Here is a 14,406-nt window from a genome sequence, read left to right as displayed (position 1 = left end):
TCCCAGATATGATAATTTTGTGTCCCGATGACATTTTTTATGGTCCCCGGGACATCGGGACACCGTTAGTTTCGAGCGCTGCGTGAGGCGATAAATGGAAAGTTAGTATTGCGTGGAGATTTTAATGCACATAACACTCTGTGGGGAGGTACTAAAGTGGATGAAAATGGGAGCACCATTGAGGAGTTTATGGATGATTACAAGCTGGTTTGTTTAAATGATGGAAGGAACACTAGCTTTGATGCATCTCATGGAACAGAATCAGCAATAGATCTTACAATAGTATCTGATCAGATAGCAGGGGTAAGTGAGTGGGAGGTTAATGAAAATTCTCTAGGTAGTGATCACTATATTATTTGGTTAAGTATTAGAAATCAAAATGTGTGCCTTGAAGAAAATTGATTTCCAAGATGGAAAATGAGAGAAGCAAATTGGGGGTTATATAGCATGAAGGCAAGCGATAGGCTGATGGGAATAATGTCAGATATGAGTAATGATGTTGATGAGTTAAACTCAATCATTACAAATATATTATGTGAGTCAGCAGAAGAGGTTCTTGGCAAATCTTCTGGGATGAGGAAAAAGAGAATGGTACCTTGGTGGTCAGATGATTGTAAGGAAGCAATTAAAGCTAGAAATAAAGCTTTCAAAATTGTTAAATCAAACTATTCCTATACCAATTTAATGGAATACAAAAAAAAAAAAAAAACATTCAAAGGTTAAAAGAATTATAAAGAGAAGCTAAAAGGAAATATTGGTGTGATTTCTGTTCTAAAATAGGGGCAGAAGTCAAAGTGGATGATATTTGGAGCGTGATTAAAAAGATGGGAGGCATTAGAAGGGAGTTTTCTTTACCGGTGATTAAAAACAATGATGTGGAGCCAGTAACTAATCAAGAGAAAGCAGAGGTGCTTGCGAAAAGTTAAGGTTGATAGTTCACAGAACTTAACTGATGAATTGTCTTGGAGAGTTAAAGTAATAGATGAGAATAAAGGGTTACTGGTTCCGATTGAAAAAACAGGGAAGGATAAAACTGAAGTTCAAAGTTATAGGCCAATAGCATTAACGTCTAATTTATGTAAGATTATGGAAAGAATCATCACTAGAAGGCCAGCATATGAAATTGAAAAAGAGGTCTTGTCTCCCCACACCAGAGTGGGTTCCATAGTGGACGTACTACAATGGACCCTATTGTATGTTTAGAAAATGAAATAAGGAAAGCACAAGTCAATAAAGAATCAGTTTTAGCAACATTCTTTGATATAGAGAAAGCATATGATATGCTATGGAAGGAGGGGTTGTTAATTAAGCTGAATAGGATGGGTATTGGTGGCAAGATGTTTAACTGGATTAGAGACTTCCGAAAGGACAGAACAATAGAAGTAAGAGTTGGGGTTAACTTCTCTAAAACTTGGGAGTTTGGTTTGATGTCAAGTTAACATTTGAAGAACATATTCAGAAAATAATTGAGAAATGCAAAAAGGGCATTAATGTTTTGAAATGTTTATCAGGGTACAACTGGGGAGCCTCAGGGATGTCCCTTAAAAGAATTTATATTGCACTGATAAGATCAGTTTCAGATTATGGCTGTATTGTGTATCTTTCAGCATCTCAGACATTGCTTAATGAACTCAATAGAATGCAGGCTAAAAGTCTCAGGACATGTTGTGGTGCATTTAGAACTTCTTCCATACCAGCATTGCAAGTAGAATCAGGAGAAATGCCCTTAAGCTTCAGACATCTTAAGTTGAGTATGGCTTACTGGATTAATTTAAATGGACATGAGGCATCACACCCTACTAAAAAAGTTCTCAATGAGTGTTGGGAGTACAGTAGATCCCAGATTTGTAGCTTTGGATGGGATGGTAACAAATTAGCAAATCAATTGGGAATAGATGATATCATTTGTAGTAAGACTGTGCCCCTGGTAACAACTCCAGCTTGGTTGTTTTGCTCCCCTACGGCAGTGTTTCGCAAAGTGTGGTCTGCGGACCACCGGTGGTCCGCGAGGTGATCTACAAATGTAGTCAGCATTTTCAAGATAAGCTAGCGTATGCTTTGTAACATTATTAGAAAGTTAAATTTATCCAATCTTGTTTTTAATGGCAATCAAACAGGCCTGTAATTTCATCATTATTACCACCGTATTTTTGGGACTATAAGGCGCACTTAAAATCCTTAAATTCTCAAAAATTGACAGTGCGCCTTATAATCCAGCATGCCTTATGTATGATTACTTGTTGTGCTTACTGACTGATTTTGTGTGGTACAATGCGCTCAAAAACATTTGTCGAAATGTGTAAGTACGACTTTGGTAAGCAACGAAGCCGCTCCGCTCAACGGATATTCGGAGCATTACGGTACGCTGTGTCACTACCTGATCGGCCTTGTAACAGGACCCCTGAGCAGTCTACAAGACTGCCTGACTGTAATGTCTAAACTAGAAATGCATTCATGTAAGGCAGCCCGGGCTACACCCTAGCAACAATAAACCAATCAGAGAACAGTATTTAGTACGCTTACCCCCGCCACTTTTTATACATAATACGTACTGTGCTTCAACATTATATTACAGTACATTTGTGTGTACGTAAAAGGACCCGCAAAATGGCACGCTTACGAAGTGTGTTTCAAGCAGGTTGGAAGAGGAATGAAGTGAGTGTATTTTTCTGTACCGGTATTTGTTGCTACAACTGAGTGGAATAAAGTTTGATTTACCGGACTGTGTTGTTTTGCTTAATGCACCTTACAATCTGGTGCGCCTTATGTGTGAACATAGACACGTTAATTCACAGTGCGCCATATAATCCGGTGCGCCTTATCGCCTGAAAAATACGGTATTTAAAAAGCGTTCTGCATCTGAATTTGCACCACATAAAACTTGTAGTGTGCACGTGCTCTTATTCCGCCTCTCGTCTCTAGGCAACAGTCACCTCACAAATCTCTGCCTCACAGGAAACAGGCAGGCAGACCTGAAAACAAGCAAATGAAAATTCTGAACATAGAATAGGCTAATCCTAACTAGCTTGTGGCGATTTTTTTAATTTACTGAAAGTGAAACAATAAGGATGGAGAAGTGGCTGACAGGTTCAGTTAGTATGCATCAGCACCACTCCTCCCATTAAGTTTTGAGCAGAAGACAAGTGTAATCTGTTAAATCTAAAATTTGTTTTGTTCATTTCAGGTCATTCATGTTCCTCCTAATTTTGAACAATTTTAAACTATTGATATGAAATGTTCTGATTAACTGTTTGCTGAATTTTAAACCTTCATACTTTTGCCTTTAAAAACCACGGAGGATATGGAATGGATAGGCCTTTAATGTATTTAGTTAACCATAATTTTTTCAATTAAAAACACCTAATAGTACACATCTCTGTATTGTGTGTGTGTGTGTGTGTGTGTGTGTGTGTGTCGTGTGGGGCGGATGTTGACAGGTGGTCCCTGAAATTTTTTTTTGGGACAAAGTGGTCCTTGGTCTGAAAAAGTTTGAGAAACACTGCCCTACGGTGACCAAGGAAACCAAAGAGATAGCTAAATCTGGAGGAGTGGATCAGAGCGTAGAGCAATATTTAGGAAGTAGGTACTATAATACAACACAGGTTTATACAGATGCATCTAAAGATTCAGAGGGTAAAACAGGTATTGCAGTTTATATCCCTGATTACAAAATCTCTATTAAAAAGAGATCAGATCATCTGTCTATATTTGCAGCTGAAATGACAGCCATTATTATTGCATTACAATGGATAGAAGAAACTAGGCCCCCTAAAGCAGTTATTTGTTCTGATTCTATGTCATCTCTCACATCCATTCAAAGTGGAGAATCGTCATGTCGACAGGACTTATTGAATGAAATTAATAATATCTTATTTGCAATCAGTCAACAGAGAATATCAATCCAGTTTGTATGGGTTCCAGCCCATAAAGAAGTCGGTGGCAATGAGGAAGCAGACAAGCTGGCAAAAGAGGCAACCAAGGAAGAGGAGGTTCAGTTAAGTATTCCACTCAGTAGATCAGAAGTTAAAGTGCATATTCTGGACCAATTACGTTTTTTTTATATTAAAAGTATGTCCCTTTACACACTCATCCAGAAGGGTAATTTTGCACAAGGCCATCTGTCTACAGCAGAAAAAAATAAAATAAAACGCGTCTGGAAAAATCCCAAGGGGGTCTGGAGCCAGAATCGTGATGTTACCTGCAGAAGCGCCGGCAGGCTGTGAGAGCTTGCACGGTTTCAGTGCACAGCCTGTGTAGACCAAGCGCTCCCATTTCTCTCTCATTGTCCGGCCTTTTGGAAAATGATGAGTACTAATCCCATCAAGATTGATGTTGCTACACCCTCCTCCGTACAATACATCTGTTAACCATTTTAATAGTTACGTGATAACGTTGAAGAAATTTGCAGAAAATCACCAGGTCATTTTCTCAGAAAACAAACCAGCGCTGATGTAGGATTCAGAGGGAGGTGTCCCACAGATGACGTCACAAAAATCAATGTTTGCTGGGAAATTCAAATGCCAAGTTTTTTCAGAGGCGGACCAATTCACCTCAAATGGCTTGATTTCAACTGAATTTTTCTGGTATTGAGCAAGGTTTAAAAAAAAAAAAAAAAAAAAAGAAAAAAAAAAAGCAGAATGTTACAGATTTCTGACCAAAGTTTAATATAAAATAGGAGAATTACATTGATCTTGCTCCTGAATTTACCCGTGATATGCACTTTAAGGTACTCATTAAACAGAGTTAACATATGGCAAGCTGAATGGGATAAGGAGAAGAAAGGTAGACACTTATATAATATACAAAAAGATCTCAAGTAGCAAACCTAGTTACCCAAACTGACAGGAGGAGGTTTGGTTTACAAGACTGAGAATAGGCCATACTGGATTAAATAACAGCTTATACGTTGTAAACAAACATCCATTTGGAAAATGTGAACTTTGTGGAGTGAGAGAGGATGTAGATCATGTTCTTTTAAGGTGCTTAAAATTCTACAGACAAAGAGAAAAACTGAAGAGGGAAGTGAACGCAGTCAAGAAAGCCTTTTCTTTAGACACCTTATTAGGTGAGCCGAGATCAGAAAACATTACTTGTGCTATGATAACATTTATCAAAGAAACAAAATTAGCAAATAGGATTTAGTTTGTTGTTTTGCGTTGTTTTTCCTTTTTATTCAATTTTTCTTTGATATGGCATCCATTTGATTGCACCTCAGTCAAGTAGATGGCGGTAAAACACTTTGCTTGTAAACTGCCATAAAACCTGACAGAAGAAGAAGACTGATCTGAGAGCAGTGCGCGTCATCACTGTTCCCTTTTATTTCTCAGTGAGTTTAGAGGGGGGAGACATGCACAGTGCACATCTGGATTCATGGGAGTTATTTATTTGTTTAGCAGTAAAATCCAGAGTCATAGTCAGGTTTACTTCTTTAAGGTGCTGTGTGTACATTCAAAACCACACCCAATTCCACCGGATTAAAGGAACCATCAGTGAACATCGGGATTGAACTTAATCAATCTAGTGAATGTTGACATTAACGCCGAGTTTTGACCAAAATCTCTGCAGAGATTTGAACTTTCCAGAATCGGGATCATTCATCCCAAAGAAGTTTTCAGAAATGGACCACAAATCCACTCACATTCAGAAAGATAATTTTTTTTTTTTACCTGTAGATCATTAAATGTTATGAAATATATCCAGTTACAGAGCTTTAACACAGTCACGTGAGCACTTTAGCTGTAAAATGCTGGAAGAAGGTTGTTGGGTGTTGGCTGTTTAAAGCAGACTGACTGGTCTGACCTCTTTAACATTTCTTTACATATTACTGTTTGACTGGAAATAAAAATTTACTTCACAGAGAATGGCAGTCAGAGAACCAATTAAATCCACTGAACAGAAATTAGATTAGAAATATAATTTGTATAAAATGACTTGGAAAAGAAGAATGATGTCCAGTTCTCACCTGTTTTGCATTTCTTTCTGCTTTAGCTGAAACTGTATCATGGCCTCTGTGCTGATCCATTGTACACAAATAACAGATGAAGTTTTGGTCAGTACGACAGAAGATCTCGATCAGTTTGTCATGTTCAGAGCAGATCTTCTCTTGGAGCTCTGCACAGGCTTCAACTAACCTGTGCTTCTTAAAGGCAGGAGACTGATAGTGAGGTTTAAGATGATCTTCACAATAGGAGACCAGACACACCAGACAGGAATTAGTGGCTTTGCGTTTTCTCCCAGTGCAGGAATCACATTCCACAACTCCAGGTCCAGCGTAACAGTGAGCAGGAGAAGCAGCTTGGAGTTCAGTCTTCTTCAGTTTCTCCACCACTTCAGCCAGCATGTTGTTCCTGCACAGAACAGGCCTTGGAGTGAAAGTCTCTCTGCACTGGGGGCAGCTGTAGACGCCCTTCACATCCTCCTGATCCCAGCAGCCATTAATACACACCTTACAGTAACTGTGTCCACAGGGAATAGTTACAGGATCCTTCAGGAGATCCAGACACACTGGACAGCTGAACTGATCCACAGAAAAATGATCTACTGAAATACCAGCCTCTGCCATTTTCCTGTACTGAGAGAGAGAGACTGAACTTTCTGCTGAGTTCCGTTTTCTCTGAAATGAACTTCCTGGTTCGGCGTGGCTTTAAAGAGAGAGGGCTCCTTTTTTGTAATGTGTAAGACGTGGCCTGGCTATGTTAGCAAATTCCTATTCAGTGTGAAGGGATTTGAAACAGTGTGTGTGTGTGTGTGTGTATTTCCTACAGGGCGTATAGACCTGAACAATCTTACCAATGATAGTTTAAATGAACAATGAAATCTCTCTCTCTCTCATGAACAGGATTCTGAAGTGATTAATTGATGACGAACATCGTGTAGGATGAATTGCGCTAGGCTTATGTTATAGCCGACCTTATAACATTGCTATTTCAGATCCAGAATCATAGAAATATATATATATATATGTGCTCAACCCACTACAGTGCGAAATCATTCCCTTATAACTTTAATGTGTGCGTGAGTTTTTCCCCCTCGTGACAGCGCGATGCAGCCCAGCCTCAGTGCACTTCAATGGCATTTGGGAGCTCTGCGCTTTTCAATATCAAAATGCAAGACGGTTATTGGACAAATACTGCGAAAATGCCCGCCCACGGACTCCGAGCCGCACAGTGGGAGGGACATGGCAAAGCTTTCCGCGAGGAGACTGGTGATTGGTGATTTGATTGACAGCTCGTTTCAACTATAGACAGGCAGCGGTGAATCTCAGTTCAGTCCCATGCGGATTCGCGAGTGCTGTGGTGTATTGTAAGAGATCAGCTTACATTTCGATTTCATTCATTACATACGGTTTCTACCAGCTTTTTTAGTTTGTATATATTTTCATTGTAAATAAAGTGTAAATATAGTGTTGTCAAGTTTGCTATCTTAGTTCCAGAAATTTCGTTTATTTGAGTGACTGAACTTGAACTTGAGGGGGCTAGTCAGCTAGCAAGAAAGCTGCGCACGGAGGCCAAGCATTGCTGATTTAATTTTGGCGAAGCCATTTGCCAGTCTTCCTTTCGAGGAAAACATTAAAATTAAAGAGCAAGGTAGACCAAAACGCCTCAAACTGACTTGGTGAAAAAGGTAGGGAATAATACTCGTTCCTTTCAGCTCTCCTGGTACGAGAAAGTGAATTGGCTAACAGCAAGTGACCCACATCAACAACAGTAAATAGGCTACTTTAGTAATATGTCATGGATGAACCAAAAATATAGACTCTATTTAAAATGTTTATGCTGAGTATATTATACTGGAATATATATTTTTCTGGATATGAATTAAACACAGCTACAATTTGGAAAACATTTTTAAACAAAAACACAGCCGAGAACATTTCACACTACAGACCTGGATTAAAAGTGAAGGGTTATCAAAATTGTCAATAAAATATATCTCAGTCAAAACAAGTAAAATATAGGGAAAGTGTCATTGAATGAAATGTGTGGCACCCAGCTCTACTGCTGAGGTTCCTGACAAAGAGCTGCTTTCAATAATGATCAGTTTTTAAACAACATGCCACAATTTTAAAATATAAAATGTTAAAATATACCCCCCCCCCCAACACCACCATCATGTATATTGGACAGTAGGCTAATGGGCCAAAAGAACCTGTTATTTCACAGTTTGTGACGTTGCCAACAATCAGCCAGATCAGAGGCAAGAGTATGGGCAAAATTGATGTTTTTTTCTTTTAAAATCTGGAAATATCGTAACCGACCAGCCTCCCCTGTTTGAAAGACTACCAGCCGCCACTGCCATCCATCCATTCTCTGTAACTGTAATTAAAAAATCTTTTATATTGAATTTGTTGTAATATTTGCACATAGTTTAGTTACATTATGTTTAAATTTCTGATCCCATTCTGAAACCATAATAATCTAATAAAGTACAAAATGGTCAAGCAGTAAAAATAAAATGATCAAAAAATGCCCAAGGATAAAATGAAAAAGCAGAAGGGAAAAGTGTGTGTGTGTGTGTGTGTGTGTGTGTACTACAACGGCTGTGGCTACAAGCTCTCCCTACCTGTGCACATTTTTTATGTTTTTTGTGTGTATTTTTGCATGTTGTTCGTCTGTACTGGACTTCAATATCCACTACAACCGTATGGACTTACTGGACATTGGTTTCCAGCAGAAAATTATGGTTTGTAGCGATTTCCATTGCATGCACAACATTCCGGATGAGATAGCGAGACCAGCGGGGTCTCCGTGCATTGTTATTGGGTCTGGCAGGCGAAGGAGGCGGCGTCAGGAGCGGAAGCAAAAGCGAGGCTGCAGGCAGAGCTGGCCTGTTGACTAAGCTCAGAAAACAACCACTCAAATCTCCACTGCCAAGCCTCTACCTCTCCAACGCCAGATCCATGGTAAACAAGACGGACGATTTGGAATTACAGCTGGAATTACCTTATTCTATTCTATTCTATTCTATTCTATAATCGGCTGGTCAGTGCTATACTAGATAATACTGATATATCTAGTATCAGTACTAGTAATACTTAAGTGACTTACCCATCCAATGAGGATTGTTATTTTCTTGTTTACAAGATGCCACATCTGAGTCGCTGACAAATCCTGAATTTCTGTAAAGATAACTGTCCAGAGATTTATAAGCACGCAGTGCTTCACCACTGAACAGCGAGGGAAAGTTGATGAGGTAATTATACACGTCTGGGTATTCCACCTCTGGCAGTTCAATATCCACTGACATGGTCGTGAAAACTACATCCGGTAAGCCATAAGGGTCACTAATCTGTAGGTCGTTTATTTTAGACATATATCTAGTTATCTGTTCATTAGAAAAATGAGCCGTGTAGTCCATCGGTTGAAATTGATCCATTTTGTATATGAGTGCAGCAGTATTCAGCTGTGTTTTTTACTGACAAGATGGCGGCTGTTTACCTTTCGGTCACGTGACTGCAAGATCTCTATTGGCACAAATGTTTGTTAAAATTCATAGCTTAGAGAATCTGTCAAATACGGCTTGACAATCTAGGGATAATACACTGGCATTAAATCCAGGTGTTGACGTGAGGAAAACTACATTAGGACGATTATGGTCTAGATTTACCCTTCAGTCTATTTGAGTTAAATAGCGCCATCATGAAGGTAAAGCAAACTTCCCCAGGGAAAGATGGTATTAGCTATAGCATGCTGGAACATCTGGATAATAATTCACGTGATGTAGTTTTGAGACTATTTAACATGGTTTGGGAAACAGGAATAATTCCAACAAGCTGGAAGCAGTCTACTGTATCATTTAGTGATGTGTCGCTCTGTAGTGAATCAGAAGAGCCAACTCCCATCGAGTGAGAGCCGGCTCCCCACTTTTTTTTTCCTTTTGCTGCCCAGCTCTCACTCTCAGTGGCTCAGCTCTGCTCACGGCAGAACTTTGTTTTGATTGGCAGCATGGCGGCCTTGTGGCCAATCACATGTGAGGATATAGGATCATATCATTATGTGAAAACAGAGAGGGGGACAGACGCGACAGTCAGGTGGAGCGTCTGTCCATCCCCATCAGTGAGTGAGACAGTGCAAGTGTGTCGCAAAAACACGTAAATATGACTGACACCTGTAAACGAAGCAGCATCTGGCTGCAGTTTAAAGATATTGGGAATAGCAGAGCAGAGTGCCTTCACTGTAAAATAAAAATAACAGTAAGAGCAGGTTCCACCACAAACCTGCACAGACACATCAGAACTCTCCATCCCACAGTGCAGTTGGAGGAGAGAGGGCAAGCTGGCTCAACGTCTACTGACCCTGGTGTGTCTGGTCCCAAACCAACAACTGCTGCAGCAGCTACTAGTAGTGCAAGTATAATAACCCCTCCTACTGCAACTCAAAGCAAAATAAGTCAGTTTATACCAAAGCAGATGACCCCAGCCAAACAGCAGAGTATTGATGAGGAGTTGGCTAAAATGATTGCCACTGATTTCCAGCCCTTTTCCACTGTGGAGAACAAAGGTTTTAAAAGTTTTGTCAAAGCCTTAAATCCCACATACACTCTACCCAGTAGAAAAACACTGTCCCTAACAATGATCCCCAAACTATATGACACAGAACGTGCATTATGGCAAGACAGGGTGAAAAAAGCTCCACCAGTTTGCCTGACAACTGACTGCTGGACCTCTAGAACCACCTGCTCTTTCATGTCTGTCACTTGCCACTTTATTGAAAATTACAAGATGACATCTTGCCTGCTGGACTGCTTTGAGTTCACTGACAGACACACTGCAGAAAACTTGGTAGAGGAGCTATTAAGAGTGGTAAATGAGTGGCAAGTACAGGACAAAGTGGTGTGCTGTGTGAGTGGTAATGCTGCAAACATCACCAAAGCCACAAAAAATCTGAAGTGGACCCACCACCCACGTCTGGCACATACATTCAACCTGATGATAAGAGATTCCCTGAAGGTGGTGAAAACAACCGTGGACAAGGTAAAGGCTATTGTGGAGTTTTTCCACAGAAGCACAGTAGCTGCAGAGAGGCTGAAGTCCACACAGCGCCAGATGGAGTTGCCCGAACTGAGGCCCAAACAAGAGTGTGCTACCAGGTGGAACTCAACATTTTATATGTTGAAACGCATTCTTGAAACAAAAGATGCCATCATCTCCAGATGTCAGGGTCCCCCCCCCCAATCCGTCCCTCTGAGTTACATGTCGGTCCTGGGATCGAGATGCTGACCTCTTCTGCTCCTCGGACCTGCCTGATCCATCCTGGTGCCCTGTGTTTGGTTGGAGTCTCATCGCATCGCTCCTGTGGAGGGCGGCCCCATGTGGACAGTTGGGGGTCGTGCCTGGAGGACGCTCTGGACTATTGCAGTGGCGCTTTTGTGGCTGGGGACTGTGGTTGTCGTGAACGGTTTTGCGCTCGGGTTTCCGTCGTTGGGGGGTTTATAGGATCAACAAAGCTGACTTTATGTTAGGACTGTTAATGTTATAGTCATGTTGTCTTTTGTTGCTCAAATGAGGATGGGTTCCCTTTTGAATCTGGTTCCTCTCGAGGTTTCTTCCTCATGTCGTCTGAGGGAGTTTTCCCTTGCCACTGTCGCCACAGGCGTGCTCATTGGGGATAGATTAGGGATAAAATTAGCTCATATTTTAAGTCGTTCAAATTCTGTAAAGCTGCTTTGCGACAATGTTTATTGTTAAAAGCGCGATACAAATAAACTTCACTTGACTTGATCTCCACCCTGGCCCTCATCAATGCACCTGTTGGTACGTTCAGTCAAGAGGAATGGGAGCTGGTGAAAGAGATCTGCACCGTCCTGCAACCATTTGAGGAGGTGACTGTGGAGATAAGTGCAGACAGGTACCTTGGGCAATTGTTTTTTCTCTACTACTATTCAGTCACTATTATACATTGCAGAAACAACACATATGATTGACAAAACTAAACTGAAAAAAAACAATATGCTGCATAATTTTTAAAAATCCTAATTTTAAAAGTTGCTGTTTTCTCTCCTTCAGCTATGTCACAGCCTCCAAAATGCTCCTGCTTTGCAAAGGTCTTCAGCCTGTGACAGCCCAACACCAACTGACAGTAACCGTGCAGAAAGTAAAGGAATTGGTTGCGGCTCTTTGTTCAGCCATGGACCGAAAATTTCTGCGTATGGAGTTCAACACTGTCCTCTCAGAAACCACATTACTGGATCCTGGGTTTAAAAAGCTTGCATTCAGTGACAGCAGAGCTGTTGACGAGGCACTTCAGAGAATAACTGCCGCAGCAGCAAAATGCACCCCCAGCAGCCAGCCAGCTCCACCATTAGAGGGCCAAGTGGAGGAGGAGCCACAAACTTCTGCTGTGTGGAGGCTCTTTGATGAAAGAGCTACAGAAGATGCTGCAAGGAGAAATACTACAGCTGATGTTATAATGGAGATGTGATGTTATCTTAAGTCAGGAAATGAGATGAGAGGAGAAATTTTTATTTTTTAATTTTTAACTTTGATCAAAAACACTTCCACTGTTGAGGTATTTATAGATTTATTTTTAGAATGTACTTATACACACACACACACACACACACACACTTTTCCCCTTCTGCTTTTTCATTTTATCCTTGGCCATTTTTTGATCATTTTATTTTTACTGCTTGACCATTTTGTACTTTATTAGATTATTATGGTTTCAGAATGGGATCAGAAATTTAAACATAATGTAAGTAAACTATGTGCAAACATTACAACAAATTCAATATAAAAGATTTTTTAATTACAATTACAGATAATGGATGGATGGATGGTCAGATCAATTAATTACTTCAGAATCCTGTTCATGAGAGAGAGAGAGATGTGTTCATTGTTCATTTAAACTATCACTGGTAAGAAAGATTGTTCAAGTTTATATGCCCTGTAGGAAATACACACACACACACACACACACACACACTTTCAAATCTCTTCACACTGAATAACAATTTGCTAACATAGCCAGGCCCCTACTGACACATTACAAAAAAGGAGCTCTCTCTCTCTTTAAAGTCACGGCCACTCTCTCTGCCACACGGAACACACACAGAACCAGGAAGTTCATTTCAGAAAAAACGAAACTCAGCAGAAAGTTCAGAGTCTTTCTCTCTCAGTACAGGAAAATGGCAGAGGCTGGTATTTCAGTAGATCATTTTTCTGTGGATCAGTTCAGCTGTCCAGTGTGTCTGGATCTCCTGAAGGATCCTGTGACTATTCCCTGTGGACACAGTTACTGTAAGGTGTGTATTAATGGATTCTGGGATCAGGAGGATGTGAAGGGCGTCTACAGCTGCCCCCAGTGCAGAGTGACTTTCACCCCAAGGCCTGTTCTGTGCAGGAACAACATGCTGGCTGAAGTGGTGGAGAAACTGAAGAAGACTGAACACCAAGCTGCTTCTCCTGCTCACTGTTACGCTGGACCTGGAGATGTGGAGTGTGATTCCTGCACTGGGAGAAAACGCAAAGCCACTAATTCCTGTCTGGTGTGTCTGGCCTCCTACTGTGAAGCTCATCTTAAACCTCACTATCAGTCTCCTGCCTTTAAGAATCACAAGTTAGTTGAAGCCTGTGCAGAGCTCCAAGAGAAGATCTGCTCTGAACACGACAAACTGATCGAGATCTTCTGTCGTACTGACCAAGCTTCATCTGTTATTTGTGTACGATGGATGAACATAAAGGTCATGATACAGTTTCAGCTAAAGCAGAAAGAAATGAAAAACAGATGAGAACTGGACATCATTCTTCTTTTCCAAGTCATTTTATACAAATTCTATTTCTAATCTAATTTCTATTCAGTGGATTTAATTGGTTCTCTGACTGCCATTCTCTGTGAAGTAAATTTTTATTTCCAGTCAAACAGTAATATGTAAAGAAATGTTAAAGAGGTCAGACCAGTCAGTCTGCTTTAAACAGCCAACAACCTTCTTCCAGCATTTTACAGCTAAAGTGCTCACGTGACTGTGTTAAAGCTCTGTAACTGGATATCATATTTCATAACATTTTAATGATCTACAGGTAAAAATAAAAATCTTTCTGAATGTGAGTGGACTTGTGATCCATTTCTGAAAACTTCTTTGGGATGAATGATCCCGATTCTGGAAAGTTCAAAACTCGGCGTTAATGTCAACATTCACTAGATTGATGAAGTTCAATCCCAATGTTCACTGGTGGTTCCTTTAATCCGGTGGAATTGGGTGTGGTTTTGAATGTACACACAGCACCTTAAAGAAGTAAACCTGACTATGACTCTGGATTTTACTGCTGAACAAATAAATAACTCCCATGAATCCAGATGTGCACTGTGCATGTCTCCCCCCTCTAAACTCACTGAGAAATAAAAGGGAACAGTGATGACGCGCACTGCTCTCAGATCAGTCTTCTTCTTCTGTCAGGTTTTATGGCAG

General features: G+C 40.5%; 1 protein-coding gene and 1 pseudogene across 1 annotated transcript in view; one reads left to right on the top strand and one right to left on the bottom strand.

Moving 5' to 3' along the window:
- LOC132864438 (tripartite motif-containing protein 16-like) overlaps positions 1-6,664 on the bottom strand; it is a 36,264-nt gene extending 29,600 nt beyond the window's left edge. The window contains exon 1 of the mRNA XM_060897854.1: positions 5,963-6,664. Within this exon, the coding sequence (XP_060753837.1) occupies positions 5,963-6,562 (600 nt within the window). The 5' untranslated portion in view covers positions 6,563-6,664. The remainder of the gene's footprint in view (positions 1-5,962) is intronic.
- The window catches only part of LOC132864444 (E3 ubiquitin/ISG15 ligase TRIM25-like), a 347,007-nt pseudogene that overhangs the window by 311,908 nt on the left and 20,693 nt on the right, over positions 1-14,406 (top strand).

This window comes from Neoarius graeffei, chromosome 17 (assembly GCF_027579695.1).
Source record: "Neoarius graeffei isolate fNeoGra1 chromosome 17, fNeoGra1.pri, whole genome shotgun sequence".
Taxonomy (NCBI): Eukaryota; Metazoa; Chordata; class Actinopteri; order Siluriformes; family Ariidae; genus Neoarius; species Neoarius graeffei.
The sequence above is the reverse complement of the archived record's forward strand: the minus strand, read 5'-3'. Positions and strand labels throughout refer to the sequence as shown.